The 16,361-nt window shown below is 45.5% G+C and overlaps 1 protein-coding gene across 1 annotated transcript in view; it reads left to right on the top strand.

The window, feature by feature from the left end:
* Nucleotides 1–12,670, top strand: part of EIF2B3 (eukaryotic translation initiation factor 2B subunit gamma) — a 479,361-nt gene extending 466,691 nt beyond the window's left edge. The window contains exon 12 of the mRNA XM_086952297.1: nucleotides 12,468–12,670. Coding sequence (XP_086808423.1) covers nucleotides 12,468–12,520 — 53 coding nt within the window. The 3' untranslated portion in view covers nucleotides 12,521–12,670. The remainder of the gene's footprint in view (nucleotides 1–12,467) is intronic.
* The last annotated feature ends 3,691 nt before the right edge of the window (nucleotides 12,671–16,361 follow it).

Raw genomic sequence — 16,361 nt, 5'->3', positions numbered from 1 at the left:
GTCCGCGTTGTAAGAAGGACGGTCTTCGGCTCTTTCCAGCGGGGCTCCAGCGGACTTTTCCTGTCGAAGTTCCTAATTAGCACAGTATCCCCGGGGCGGACATCGTGTGGCTTTACATCAGTGTTGTCAGGGAAGGCTGCGGCAACCTGTGAACGACATGATTGGAGTGCAGACATCAAGGAGGCAAGGTAATCTGTCAGCATATTACAATCAACATCGGTTATTTTCTTAGGGATGGGCGTCCCCCACATATTCGGTGGTCTGCCAAAGACCACTTCATACGGGGATAGTCCTGATCTTGAATGGGCGACCATTCTCATATAGAACAATGCAACTGGCAGGGCGACTATCCAGTCGACCCCTTTCTCTTTACAAACTTTAGCAAGGCGTGTTTTTAGTGTCTGGTTATGCCTTTCTACAAGGCCAGCGGCTTCGGGATGTCGGACACAATGGAATCTCCACTGATATCCTAGCAGCAGGGAAACCTGTTTCATGAGCTCAGATGAGAATGGCTGTCCGTTATCTGAGTACACGACACGAGGCAAGCCGTACCGTGGGACGAATTCTCGAACCAGCTGCCTGGCAGTGGTCGGAGCAGTGTAATCTGGGACTGGATATGCTTCGGTCCAACGGGAAAGTGCACAAGCAATTACGAGGACATATTTGAATCCTCGACAACGGTCCATTTGGATATAATCCATCTGGAGGACTTCAAAAGGGTGATCGGGAGGATGAAATCCACCTTGCTCTACAGGGACGCTTTTACCTGGATTGAACTGACAACAGATCATGCAAGTACGCACTTTCTGTTTTGCTGCTGCTCGTAAGTGTTTGTTATACCAGAGATTCTGTAAACTGTCTAACATCGCTTTCTCTCCTAGATGTGCTGGACTATGTGCTGTATTTATTATGACTTGAACCATAGAGTCGGGGAGAAACCATGTAGATTTTCCCTTCGTCATCCAACCTTGATCTGTCTGGATCCCTCCTAGTTCAGTCCATTTCTTTATTTCATCTGGAGTAGCATGTGTCTGAATATCTATTACATCTAGGGTGGGATCCCTAACTGTCATACAATGTGTCAGTACTATTGTCTTTGTAGCATCAGTAGTCTGGGTGTGAGTCAATGCTGTATGCTTTGCTGTCTGGTCTGCCAGGTCATTACCCTGGGAAACAGAATCCGTAGCTTTAGTATGTGCTTTACACTTCATGACGGATATGCCTGAAGGCAGATGTATTGCTTCTAACAGTGCTTGAATGAGGGGACCGTGTTGGATCTTGGCACCATGAGAGGTCAAGAAACCTCGTTCTTGCCATAACACTCCGAAGTCGTGTACAACTCCGAAAGCATAACGGGAATCAGTGTATATGTTAACATTTCTGTTCTTGGCTAGTATACAGGCTCGGGTCAGAGCAATGAGCTCTGCTGCTTGAGCGGACAGTGTATCAATACGATATGTTTCTTTAACTTCAGTTTCCGTGGTCACTGCATATGCGGCCACTAATTCTCCTGTACTTGTTCTCATACATGAACCATCCACGTAAAGTGTCAGGTCTGGATTTGTCAATGGAACATCTGTTAAGTCTCGTCGAGGCTTGGTTACTGCATTAATGATCTCTATACAATCATGCGGGGCTGAATTAGTCATACTCGAAGGTAACAATGTTGCGGGATTTAGAATGCTGCAGCGCCTGATTTCTATGTGTGGCTGGAATAGCGTCAATTCATAACCTGTCAGTCGTGCTATAGTCAAGTGCTGAGTCTGAGTTCTGTTTAAAAGAACCTCTACAGAATGTGGAACTTGTACTGTTAATGGATGTCCTAAAACAATTGAGTCGCTCTGTCTGATTGCTAAAGCTGTCGCTGCAACTGACTTTAAGCACGCAGGGAGTGCCTGGGCTACTGAATCCAATGTACTTGAAAAATAAGCGCAAGGCTTATGTGAACCTGCTTGGTCTTGAGTGAGGACAGACAACGCTGTACCATCACGTTCTGTAACAAAAAGTGTAAAAGGTTTGCTGTAACATGGTGTCGCTAAAACTGGTGCTTGACATAAAGCTTTCTTTAATTCTTCAAAGGCCTGTGTATGTTCCTGAGTCCAAGGAAGGGCAGTCGAAGTCGCTGCCTCCTGTGTTGTCAACTGAATGAGTGGTTTAGCTAGAAATGCATACTGGGGAATCCATTGTCTGCAGTACGAGGTGAGGCCTATAAAGGCCCGCACTTCCTTTTGTGTCTGGGGTTGTGGCATATTTACAATTAACTGGATACGGTCAGGAGTGAGCTGTCTCCCCACTTTGGACAGCAAGTGACCCAAGTACACAACTTGCTGAACACAGAATTGTAGCTTCGAAGGAGACACCTTGTGTCCCTAGTCAGCCAGAAAATGTAAAACTGTCAGTGATGCTTGCTCACATTCGGGTTCACTTCGTGCGGTGATCAGCAGATCATCGACGTATTGTAGTAAGGCGGTATTAACTGGCATTATGATACAATCAAGTTGTCTTTTCAGTGCTTGGCTATAGATGCTGGGGCTTTCTGTGAATCCTTGAGGTGCGCGTGAAAATTTGAAACTTCGTCCATTTAAACTGAATCCGAAGAGATATTGGCTCTCTGGGTCAATAGGCACACTAAAGAAGGCGTTCTTGAGGTCAATTACAGTAAAGAACGTTGCTTCTGAATCTATAGCAGTCAATAAGGATGAGATGTCGGGAACCACAGGGTACTGTGGTACAATGCATTTATTCAGTTCTCGTAAATCAATCACCAGCCGATATACTGGCGGTGCATTGGGATCAGTACGTTTAAGAATCGGAATGATAGGGGAATTACAGATATTGGAGTCGGTCTCTACGACCACTCCTTGGGCAATGAGCTCTTCAATGATTTCCAGTAAAGCCACTACAGCATCGGGTGGTAACTTGTATTGTCTGATTCGGGGCAAAACAACACCTGGCTTGAGTGTAACACGGTATGGTGTAATGTGCATGCAACCTACATCGGTGGGGCCTTGTGCCCACAAGTGATCCGGTACATTTTTCAATCTGACATCAAACTCTCGTAATACATAGTGACCCTTGAAATCTCGCAAAAAGAGTCTAACTCCTTCCGGAGAACAACATATCACGGCTCCTAGAGCCTTCAGTGTCTTTATTCCTAACAAGTTTTCTGGACATGATTTCGTGAGTAACAGGTCTGTAACACGTGATAATGGACCCACAGCCAGGGGGACGGGTTTCGATACCTCATTTACAATAGGTTGTCCTGAAAAACCAAGGGAAACATTCTGTGAGCCTGAGAGGGGTGCCCCTGGGACTTCATCATGGCTGATTGTTGTGCGACTTGCCCCTGTGTCAATTAAAAACTTTCTGTCTTTTCCCAATACTTGACTGTGTACATAAGGACCCTCTTGATCTACAGGAATCTCAATAAGAGGCAAGCCACCCTCCCTCTCTAGGCTGTTTCATGTGTATCGTGGATAATCGGGGTAATCAGATTGGGCATACTGGTACATCTGTTGTGAGACTTGCTGAGTCGCGGCAATGGGCTGTGGCTGTGACTGTGGTACCGCTACTGTCTGTGCTGTATGTGGTGAAACATGCATAGGCTGTGTATTCTGCATGGGCTGGATCTTCTGTGAAGTCTGTTGCTGGACCTGGTCTTGTCTAGGCGGACGCGGTCTTTCTTTAGTTTTTCCTGTTGATATATTATGTTTCAGGACTGGGCATTCATGTACGTAGTGACCTGGTTGCTTGCAATAGTTGCATGTCCCCTTAACGGGAGCCGCTGAATTCTGGGTCTGGGTCGTACCCTTTCTCTGGCCGTCGGCTGGAACCGACTGGGCCACTAACATTTTCATTTTCGTGTCTTTCATGCGTTTCTGTTCATGATCCTGTTCTTCTCTAATTCTGTTCTGGTGATACTGTAACATTTGTAACATCTGGGATGGCGTATTTGCTTGCCGTGTGCTTTCAACTTTGTATACCCGGTTCTTAACTGATGTCAGGGAATTCTCAACTAATTTCGTTACAAAAAGATGCGGGTACGATTCGCTACCTGGTTTCAGGCCACTATTAATAATGAAACATTTCTCGAATCTGGAATAGAAGTCACTAGTATCTTCATCGTGTTTCTGTTTACAGGCTGAGATTGCGTCCCAGTCTTCCTTTTTAGTTGTCAATAATCTTGGCAAGACCTGTACTATTAAACCTGGTAATGCTTTAGCTTTCTCCCCAAGGCCTAGCCCTGGGGTACGAAGTTTTTCCTCGTCTTCTATTTCTGTCCATATAATCTTTTTGTCTCCCACCTCCCACTCTCTTTCCTTGAGTTTCTCGTAGATGCCTGTGGGCAACAATACCTTTAATACTTTCATAACATCAGTATATGTGTAATCTCCCATCAGTAACATGTCTTTAAGTTCCCTATGAAAACCTGCAGGGTCTTTATCGTGACAGGGTAATAGTTTCTTCATCTCCAATAGTTCTAACTTGGTCAGAGGTGCGTATACATACACACATTTCAAGGTATTATCGGTACCCATAACTGGATGTACTTCTCGTAATGGGTTCTGTCTTTCAAGACGCTCCATATGATACATTTTCCTTTCTGGGGGCGGAGCGGAAACATGTTGTGGGCCTAAGAAAGTGTTATATCTGTGCCGTTGTTCTAGAATTATTTGAATTAACTTGGTACTTAGGCCTCTCCATCTATCCATGAGTAGTGCTTCTAATGTATCGTGTAAGGGACCTGGATCAGAATGTTGATTTCGGTATAACGTGAGGAGGTGCTGAATCATATATGTACCTGCTAATTTCTGCTCGTCTGGGGGTAGGTTCAGAAATGTCTGCGCTACTGTGTCATCATTGTATATATTAGGATTGTCAGCCCATATTACTGCTGACCGGGCTAGTTCTTGTTCATCCATAGAATTGAGTACATGGTACCCCATTCGTTCTCGAAGCATTTTATCAGTGTCTTGAAACTGATGTTCAGGAGAATTCGGTTTTGTTATGCCAGAGAGAAAAACTCTCTTGCTTTCTGGACGAATACCTTTCCTAAGGTAAGTTCCCTTACCTACATACGCTATCGTATCTGTAGTTGTTTCTGGTTCTTCAGGTCCTTCCTCCTCCTCGGAGGAGGCATTTTCTTTTTCTTTTTCGTGCATTTCTATTACTGCCTTTCTTATTTTCTTGTACATACTAGCTATACAATTCACTTTATCATGTTTTCCTTCGGATATATTTTGGCCCCACTTGTTTAGTGCTTCCATTTCATCCTGGTCTGTCTCTGGCCTGTCTCGGTCTCTTATTAAGCAATTTATGAAAAAACGTAGTATATATGGTTTAGTGTCAACTTTCTGATGTGCCAGGGCCTCCTTAATACTTTCAGGATTTTCCCCAGTCTGGACAAAATGATATATTCTATCTAGGTGATCGGTCATCCCTGAGAATAACACTAGGTAATCTGTAGCTTGTTGTAAGCGTAGTGATGCTATCAACCTCCTATCTTCTTTACCGGGTACTGGATCGTATCTGCAAACTGGAAGCTGTTCTTTGAGTATGTCGAGACGGGGTGATTGGAGTGTCGGGTGCTTCTGCATGTCCCTAAGGTGTAATCTGTGTGTTGCTGGCGGGGTCTGGTAACCCCCGGTCGCACCTCCTGGGGCAGAGGCTTGGGCATTATCCCTCTGTGGAGTCTGTATATGTACTTGAACTTGTCTCTTAGTAGGATCAGGCAGAAACGGATTTGGTATCTTAACCTTAGGTGTGGGAAGTGGTGGGGGTGGAGGGACGACAGGCTGTCGGACGGGGGAACTTTGATGTTGCGGTAATGGCGGGATATGGTCTGGAGGCGGGTTGCCACCTCCGTCCCCGTCACCGTCAGTAGGCGGGGCGCGTGAATCAGTGTAAGCGGGTGCTACATCGTTTAGATAGGAATTCAGAAATATGTCCTTAGTAGTCCTGTGATTTACTTTAGTTGGAACCAATGGTGGCGGCAGATCTTTCGGTATTTCTGAAGTGGCTTCAGGCGAACCCTCGGCCACTAAGTACATGCCATTTACAAGATTGTTTCGTGCACGGTCTACTTGTTCTGCTTTTACTCGAATCCCTTCAATAACTAATTCATTTTCTCGGACTTTATCCGGCGCCTCTCTAAGTCTGTCTTCTCTACGGAGTTCCTTTTCGGCACGTTTATGTGATTCCTTACGCCACAGTTCTATGGCATCTTTCTGGGATTGTCTGGCTTTCTTTCTCCATAGTGCTTCTTCTACCTTAAGGATGCACTCGGCATCCCATGTTCCTGTAACGGGCCACCTGTGTCTTTCTTCTAGGTGCTTAGTATAATCGGCCCATAAATATAGATACAATATGGCGTCTATGCCATGCTTATGGTACATGAAATTTCCAGGCGTGTCCCTAGGGGGGATAGGAATTTCTTCCTCTAGTATCCCTTTCCTAGTTCCTATCTGCTTTAACTTATTGAAAAACTGCATCTTGTTTACTTAGTACTGTATACTTAATCCTTGCTACTTAACTCTGGACTAGTTACACAAAACACAATAATGTACATTAAACAGTCACTCATACCACGACATTAATCACATGAAAAACATTTTGAACATATTTCTCTACCCTAGATACTGGATGTACTGCTAAACAGCACAGATACACTGTCGACGGCAGTGCAAGAACTTGAATAACTGATATACTGCTAAACAGTACAGATACACTGTCTAAAACAGTGCAGACCGTGTTTGTGTACCCAAACCCGTCTTTACCGGATACATAATAATGCACCCGTCTAGATACGTCCCAGCAATGGTACTCACCGGGAAGCACGGAAAACAGAAGGCCTCGGAAAACTCGACTGGACTGGACCGGACTGGACTGGACTCGACTCGACACGTGGATACTTCGGAAACTGGTGGGCCTCTTGACACCTCGGACCTTGCTTCTTTCGGCTAGGCTCTGGTCGGGATCCTCCGCACTCCTCACCGCCTCGTCTGGGTGCTGATCGCAGTCTTCGTCACCTCTGTGGGCCAGAGGGAGATACAGGAAATCCTGCCAGTACGCGTAGTTCCGTCTAACTGATGGCAGGGGACAGAGCTTGCAACGCACCAACCGGCGCGTGGGGTGGGGGAGGGGTCCCTATTCGGGCGCCAAAATAATGTGGTAAATATTTGATTTACCGTCCTAATTTCTATGCAGGTAAGTACTTAATCAAAAATAACTCAATCGGAAAGAAAGAGGCAGAGTCCGTGGTGTTAGAGTTCTTAGGGGTTTTATTCCTTAAAAAGGAATGGTACCAGACCGGATATCATGTTCCTACCACCACTGGGGTGTAGGAAGGGATAGAGCAATATTTTATTGACAATACATAGCTTATATACTTAAGTCACATTATAGAAACCAATACAGTAGGCGTAACAGCTGAGAGAAACAAGATAAAACACACACGTGGTAGTGATACGTAATTAGAAGGCGTGAACTAGGCGTGAACATAGAGGTGTGTGCTAGAAACGTCACAGGTAGGTGTCACAAGTGGGCGGCAACAAAGCAGAATCTTGTAATGTCAGCAGAAATCTTAGGCCTGGATGCGGGCGCAGCTGCATGACGCGTGACTGACATGAAGCTGGAGGGTGCAGGGGACTTGACATTTACACTGGCGGAAAGAGACAGAAGTCTGGCATGTCAGATCAACTCGTACCTATATCATATCTGATATCTGATGTTTGGGAACCATATTATCTAGAGGGAAAAGGTCTCTGGGGCAGAAGCTATTCTATACTGACTGTGAGTGCGTGTATAAGCGTCTAAGTGTCTGCATGAGAAGCGAGGGGGCATGGGCCTTCCATGGTAACAGAGGATATGAATTACTTGCACGGAGACAGTGAGGCCGGGCCCTTTGCTCTGCAGCTGGGGGAATGTTTACTTAAACTAGTAGGCAGGAATGCATTTTCGAGGAGCGGAACAGATAATTCGAAGGTTGAATACAGTCTTGGCAGGCAGCAGGCTAAGCTAAGCGCCGTGAGCCGCACAGGGAGTAAGGCAGAGGTCACGGGTACAGAGGCCGCCCAGGCTGAGGCGTTCAGAGTCAGAAGGCAGGAAAAAGCTCGATGGCAGAATTCAGAGGCCTACTTCGCCAGAGCTGAAAAACGTGCAGAGTACACCACAAAAAGACGTTGGCATGGCATACTTAGGAACGGACTATTCAACCCATTCAGGGTGGATCTAAAAGAGGACATGTTAACGTTGGACGCAAATGTATTTGCGTCTTCATAGCTGGCACAGGAGGGAAGTTACATGCACTTTAAGCTGGTACATGGAGACGGTGGGGTACACGTTAGGGAACATATCTTGACCATAAAATTTATATTTCCTCACTCTGAGTGTACACAATGGGCGCACCACTCATCTGAGTGAAGTTTCATGTCCCTGAGGCTGTCGGGATGTAATAGACCCAATGCTGAAACTTATAATAAATTGCTCTGTGACAGCCATTAATAGATAGCCTCTGGGTTTGCTGAGAGCAGTGCCTCCACTGTACATCAGACGGATGACTCCCCAAACCCAACTCCCATTTCTCATTAGTTTTAGACAGACCCCTCAGGCTAAGCTCGACTACCATGTGATATCGTTTAGAAACTAGCCGTTCTGATAGAGAATTCTAGCCACAGATTCCTCATCTTTTGAATACTCCCCAGGTATCAGACTGGATGTGGAAACTTTTCAGTAGTACCTCTGCATGCAGGAAAGTGACACCTTGCAGCTCTGCGCAAACGCCGCTCTGCTACAGAAATGATGTGCATGGCCTATATAAGCGCCACTCCAGTGCGCCAACATTCGTTCGTTTCTTTTCACACTACCAGACGTTTACCCAGAGCTTCCATTGTGTCTTTCAAATACAAGTTCTCTCTATGTGCAAGGAGTGTCCCACCCAAAAACTACAGGTTTCAAGCCCTGAAGTGACTGTCGCAAACAAATGTCTGCGACAGATCCCCACCAAGTATGTTTATGGTATCTAGGATCGAGCTGCGACTGGGTAGGCGTGAGGGTGGTGCCACTCCTCCTGATCTCGATCCCAAAATCAGACGACTTCGGAGCCAATCTCGCAGCGCGTGCCAGCGCAACCTGAGTTTTCGAGGCCAAATGCCACAATGCTTCAGGTCGAAGAGTTCCATACAGCCACGCTCTTGGTTTTTACCGGCTCCCTCTAGCATGCCTCCAGGCCACAAGGAGCTTAGAGGCCCTCCATCTAGTGTACTGCCGGTGGGTTCACCCTGTGCCAGTTGGACCCTCCAAGTTCAACTTGGGCTTCCGACCTCGCTTCTGGCCTCAAGAACTGTGCCGGACCCAATTGGTGTCTCCGCGTGGGTAGAGCACCAAATCAGCCCTCTTCGTAATACCCCCCCTCCGACATAAAGTTGGCACTGATCCAACTTCAACTGAAGTAACACCTAATCCCGCCTGAGGTACCTCTTAGCCCCTGGATATACCAGTCCCTAAAAGGAGGCAGCCCTTTCTGCATTCTCTCTTTGGCACTGATTCCAGTACCGACTAGGGAGATGAGCTCACTCCGATCTAAAATGATGACAATTGGTACGAGACTTGCAGGTGGCCATTGGCCTCTATACCTCTCTAAAGACAGCTTTTTAAAATCTCTACATGGACCAGCCACAGAGGAATCTGCTCCTTATGCTTGTGGTTATGCATATACGATGGTCGATGTTCTTGACCACCAGCTCCCTACTATGGAGGTAAATCTAATGTTCTTACGGAGGCCCTGCTGATCCTCTTCTTCCAATCAATGAGGTGCTGGTAGACACTTTATTAGGGGCCTGCGCCAAACCTTGCTCTGGCCCCTCCTATCAACAGACAAATTGCCAGGTGTCATCGTCCTGCTCTGGGCTACACTGCCTTCTTTCACAGCACCCTTCACCCAACAGTCTTGTGGTGCAGGCCTCCATGAGTCTGTCTAATCCCAACATGTTTCCTACCACTCCCCCTAACTGGGAATCAGGTGGAAACGTGTGGCAAGCAAGATTTCCCTGCTACCAACCTGGACCTCTGATCTGTCAACACCAGCTGCTTGTTGGGCGCTACGCCTGTGCTCTTTGTGACAACATTCCTCACTGGTGTTTGACCCGTCCTGGCTCATGTAGTTCAGGAAAGTTGTGATGCGGACAAGTTAACAATTTGTCGTTTCAACAAGGAGACCTCCCCAACCACGTTCCTATGTCGGAGGGGACTGCAAAGGATCTGCAGTGGTGGTTGCTGGACCGCGACTGGGTCAGCAGCACACCTCTCTCCCTTTCTCACCAGGAGCAGACAGTGGTGACAAATGAATCGTTTGGGGTGGCCATTTGGGAGAGGTGGAGATCATAGGCCTTTGGTCTGCCATGGAGTACCACCGGCTCCACATCAACGTTCTGGAGCTGAAAGCCTTCCTGCCTTCCGTCAAAGAGAAGCTGGTACAAATGCTCACGGACAACACCACTATCATGTGGTACTGCAACATACAGGAAGAGGTGGGTCAGGCCCAAACAAGTTCCCCTCCCCATCTGTCCCTCAGCATTCTCCCACTGCAGTTTACCACCGCCGCACCAAAGAGGTGGTAAACTGCAGAGGAAATGGAGCCCTGATTTAGGAACATCTGGGGAAGAGGACCAGGTAAAACCAGGTCTGTAGGTTCTTCCCAACTCCGGGCTCATTATCCCCTAACGGATGGGTTTTGAGTGGACCTACCAACTGGAATCCGAGATTCCGGCTAGCCTCCATGTGTGCCACACTTTCAGGAATCTGCACGTGCACTTCGGATGGACTGGTATTGCTGGCAAACTCAATACCAGACACCAATATTCTTTGACTCAGAACCCTCAAACATGAGACCCTGAATAAACGAGATGGTTCAACCACAGAAAAGCAAGCAAAATGTCCATGTGAAAAGGGTCCGGCGGGAATCTCATTTACACATAATGGTGTTCCCCTTCACTCAGGGGTTGACTAGTCATGAACCTGTATTCCTGTGGCGGCAGGCTGTTTTACCTGAGTGTGTACAATTCAGCCTTCTGAAGGAACCTTGACTGATGTCAATCACTGTAGCATTCTATGGCACACAGAGCAGAGCTTCATTGGGCAGCTATTGGTGCTTCTAAAGAGTACGCCACGAGTTCCATTGTACTTTGATCTGGCACTTAGGAACCTCACTTGGAAAGCTGAACTCAGACCCTTATAATACTGGCATAAGATTTGGACCTCACTCGCTCTGAGAGCCTATATATATTCCCATAGAGATCTATTAGCCCTACCTAGTACTTAGTCCATGCCATTGCTCATGTACAACATGCGTCGCTTGGGAAACTGGGACTGGAATATTTTTGGGCAGTACCAGAAGACCTCACCCCTGGCTCCAAAATGGTAATTAAATCGGCCTACTGGCAAGATGTATATGAAGAATCCATTGGTAGTAGTAGAGGCACCCTGACCCTGAATTCTTTGGAGTTTAAGCTGTTACCCCGCGACAACGGGGATACGATCAATGAGATGACTCCCCCTTTAGCTAAGATTTTTTTTTTACAATTTGGATACCAGTCCCTACCTATTATGGCTTTCTTCGCGAAGTGGGCAAATGCGAAATACAAGACCAGTGAGTGTTCCGCATGAAAGGGCCTTCTTGAAGATTTACCCCATTCATTTCTGCCCAGCGTATGCCTCCCAAAGAAAAAGATGGCTTTTGCCACTATGTAGGGCCTTGGGAGTTAGGAGTTACATTGCGGCCACTAGGAACCAAAGAACAGACACCTTGAGGCTGCTGGTGCTCGCTTTTGCTAGGTACCTCCAGGCAGCCTTCATTTGGCGGTCTAAATGTGTTCACGTAAATGATGCTAGAGCATCCTAGGAGAAGCACTCATGGGGGCAAGTTGGTCCTCTCTTTTTCACATGATAGCAACCTTTGACAAGAGAGAGTGCACTTTTTAGGTGCAACCCTTGGTTCATGTCCAATTGCCGCTTCAGGCCATTTCCTTGTATTGTGTAGTCATCCTTTATGAATGATGTACCCTCTCTTTCTTTTGCTCCTTAAGCATAGCCGCACTGTCACTTTATATGGCCATGGCTTACCACACAACACCCAAGGGGACTAATGATAGATTGGCAGCTGTTAAAATCTATGTGACTGGGCCGGTGCCCATTCCATACAGGATAGAGCGCTGTACTTCGCGATTTTAATATGTCATTTATTACATTTGATTGCTCTATAAATGTTGGATATATTTTTGGAAATCTTCGTTACAAAATTTGATGATTCTTTGGGTGAGTTTGCGGCTGTATTGTGTAGGGGTATTGTGGAGTCTTAGGATTTTATTTGTTCTACTTTTATGATCTGTGTTTATATCAATATAAAGTTATGATGTGAGAGCGGGTGATTAAAATCGCCATACTCAAGTCTGCTGTTTGTTCTTCTCTTTCAGCCAAACGAGTCAATGAAATCATCGTGGGCAGTGAACAACTGATGGAGATTTAGTGGACTGGCTTTTGACCCAAAGCATAAAAATAAAAAAACGTAGGATACCAGACATGTGACAGAAGAGAAGAAATGCAGTGGCCACTATCCAGGGCTTCACTCTTTCACAGGCCCCACCTGTATTTCTCAATAAAGGACACGTGTTCACAAGTTCTGCCATTTTGTTACTGTGGCCTGGCACATGGCTGGATGCTAGTTTGTGGTTGGACGCTGTGCACCCAGGCTCCCTGCTTCTCCCAGGATTGTTTCTGATGTTATACTCACTAGCAAGGAGTCTTTAACTTTTCTGCAATAAGTATATGTAACTGATACACAGCACACACTGACATCCTATACATATTGTTGCAAGTGCCAAGATTTCATAGATTTTGCACCAAGATAAAATGGAGAAAATTCACTGTCGCATTGGTAAAACCACAGACAGACTGTATTTTAAAAGTACCCCGACAATGTTAAAGTGAAACAAATTAAGTTTATTCCATTCACTTTTTATAGATGTGACACAATTATGTTAAAATGTGTTTGCAGCTTTTTTCTCTCCAAAGGAAGGATTAAAATGTATGTGATACTACTTTAAGGAAATACGGGTTATCCTCATCTAACTACACAACAGGATAAGTGATCTGGTACAGTTCCATCTTATGGAACTGCCTCGTAAGTTTTAACCAAATCAAGAAGAAATCATGTCCTAGTGGGGACGTCAATATATATATTTATGAGAAAGCATCATCTGTGGGAGATGGCTTGTCTGAATCCATAAGGTGAATCACTGCAGCTGGGAGGTCGTAAGCAGTACATGGCGTGGTTGCAAGTTACAATTAGGTCAGTAAACTAGAAGTGGTGATTTTCAAAGTTTAGTTTAGTTTTTAAACGTTAGGTTTTTACCGTATTACAACACCTAACTATAACGTCATTTTAATGTTTGGTTCTGTCAGGTAATTTCTAAAGTTTTCTTGTGTAAGTTAAGATCTGATTAGCATATTTAACTATAAAGACTATTTATGTGTATACATACACACACACACATTTCTCTATCGAAATGTTACTGTTTTAAAATATTAAAATTTGGGTGTTGTTAAGTGACTGCAGAGGTGGGTAGACTGAGTAAACCGATGTAGATGCCTCTCTTTAACTATTTTTAGCCCCTTTAAAATACATTATGCTTCAAATGAGTAAAACCCACACTCACATTTTAGCCCTCTGGTTTTATGCCTACATTAACATCTCAGTGCTCGTTTACTTCAGCCTGCTCTTCAGGATAAGCTTTAAATTAACCAGCTCCTACTCCGACAAAATGGCGGTCAGGAATGTCCCACTTTTGTCTTGAATACAAAATGCTAGTGTTCTAGTTGCTAATTAGAACTTTGTGGTAAAGCTAGAGTTGGTCACTAGGCAGCTGACTGAGAGGCTTCTGCTTGTGTTGAAAGTACATGTTTCAGTCAGCATGTCACAATATTTTATTAACATGGATGAGAAAGATATTTGGCTTATAGAAAGTGTCCTTTTTTGCTTTTTAGAACACTAAGCAGAATTCAGATGACAAAAAGAACCCCTCATTTTGTTAATTTCTAAAGGAAATGCTTTAGGTCTTACAACTTTGTTTCCATCAAGAGGACATCTTTTGTCATAAATACAGAACATTTGCGCTCTAGTTGTTCATTAGAATTCTGTAGAAAGCAGCAGTAGAACACTGGCAGACGTCTCCTAGTATTGAAAATACGTTTCAGTCTATATGTCAGAATGTTTTTCAGACATTTCATAAACACTGAAGATAGAACATAGGGCAGCACATGTTTTGGAACTGTTTTAATATCAAACGTTGCTACTTCAGGGCCTCATACCTAGTACATTCAAAATTATTTTTCTTGAATTGCTTAAATTTGTCTTCTTGTGACCAATTACGTATCTGTCTTGCAAAGCTTACAAAATTCAGCCATCAAAAGGGTAAAGCTCATGACGAGCATCCTCATCCTCGGCGGAAACTCCAATCCTGCCCAGTTATCAAGCCGTTTAAAACCCAAAAACCAGCAAAGATCATTTGCTCGTTGTGATGAATGAGCTTTACTCTTTTGATGACGGAATATCGTAAGCTATGCGTGTCAGTGGGGCTTCTAATGGAAATAAAGAGCACTGTTGGCAAATCCACCAAAGGTTAGTGGATTGCTCTTGAGGTTTCATGAGCTCTACCTTAATAACTGCTGAGGCTACACCGTGCGCTGGGAACCCTTTTCACTCTTGCAGATAAACATGGCAATGAGGCTCTTCATTCCAAGGCGACCCTCGATGTCCGGCTGTGAAGTGGCACTCCAGGTTCGGGCAGGCCTCTCCCAGTAGGCAGTATATCCTCACTTTAGTACATATCAGCAGCTATGTCCAGCGCTTCTTCAGTGCAGGCAACTCTCAGACCAGAGGGCATGGTCCTTACTTTTCAATAGGTGTAATCAACAGCAGGCTTTTCTTCCTCAATGCTGGAGTCTAGTCCTAACTCTTGAAGCAGTATATCCAATGTTCCTGCTTAGGGTCCACTCATTTCCCCTGTGCAGGTGAACAGAGCTCCTCCAAATCTAAAGGTGAATATGAACTCCACCCCAAGATGGCAACTGAGTAGACTGAGTTCCTGTTGCTCCAGCCTCACTGTGACTTTGAGTCAGTACTGCGGTGGCACACTAGAGGGCAGCAGGGGAGGCTTTCACCTGTCGGTGAGCAGTCCTGTAGTAGCGGGGGCAACTGGCCCCAAGGAATGTGCCTCAGCTTCAGGGCAAGGTTGTGGCTGTGTGGTCTGGGTCTCGCTGGCCTCAGTCTGGGCCTGAAGCACTGAGCCTGCCAGACGCTGAGAAGGCCTGGAGACAGATGAGCTGTCCTGGAGGAGACACCCAACTCGATGGACCTCCTGAAAGGGGAAGCCCTTGAGGCAACAGCATGTTTGCGGTGATGAGGGCTCAAGCGGCTTTGGAATTTGTGGACTCTGTGTGACTGGGTAGGAGAGCAGCAGAGCAATCGCCTTGACTCTCCCTCTGTTGAAGTTGAAGATTATGGGTGCCCGGTCAATACTTGCCCCATGTAAGAAAATGCTGAAGATTGTGGGCGCCTGGGGCCTCTTTGTAGCCCGCCTAATAGACAAAGTGAAACTCAAGCTGGATCCTGACCACCCAGTTCACGCTAGATGAAGAGAATTTGCTTAACAGGGTGAGCTGGGATTTCCTGGAAGGTATCCTACATAGAACAGGGCTTGTGATGATAGAAAACATCCTGACCAATTACCACAGCTTGAGAGACAAAGCACGTGTTAAACCGCATAACCTCTCAGGAAATTAATTTGTGACAATGGACCAGGGAGGGCTGACACTTATCACAATTGTTGTTCACCCAGGTCACTGAGCCACTGCTATCACCCATACGAAAATTGCCAGCGATTAGGGGAGGTAACTTGGAGCATACTGAGCATAAAATAATTCTATTTGCATATGATATGCTTTTTACACTAGCCTAGCCTGCTACTATCCTTCCTGATGTCATAAAAGCTTTTAAAATATTTGTGCAGATATTAGAATTCAAAATAAAGTAATAAATATGAATCAGAACTCCTCAACATGAACCCCCTGCCACGACATGTAACTTCTCAAAACGTATACTCCCTTTAGATGGAACACATGGGTATTAATATCTCAAGGACAATTACCAATTGGACTGGACATAACTGCCCTCCCTGAAAGCACAAATTGTGTCGGGCCTGGCCAGAAGTTGTTGGCTCTACATATCTTGAATTGGGTCCCTAGATCTATTAAAGTACTACTATGCAGCACATCCCATGGGTCATTGTTGAATGGCCCCAATAAGAAAC

The sequence above is a fragment of the Lissotriton vulgaris genome, chromosome 1_1 (genome assembly GCF_964263255.1).
Source record: "Lissotriton vulgaris chromosome 1_1, aLisVul1.2, whole genome shotgun sequence".
NCBI lineage: Eukaryota > Metazoa > Chordata > Amphibia > Caudata > Salamandridae > Lissotriton > Lissotriton vulgaris.
This window is presented reverse-complemented; position numbering and strand designations above follow the sequence as displayed.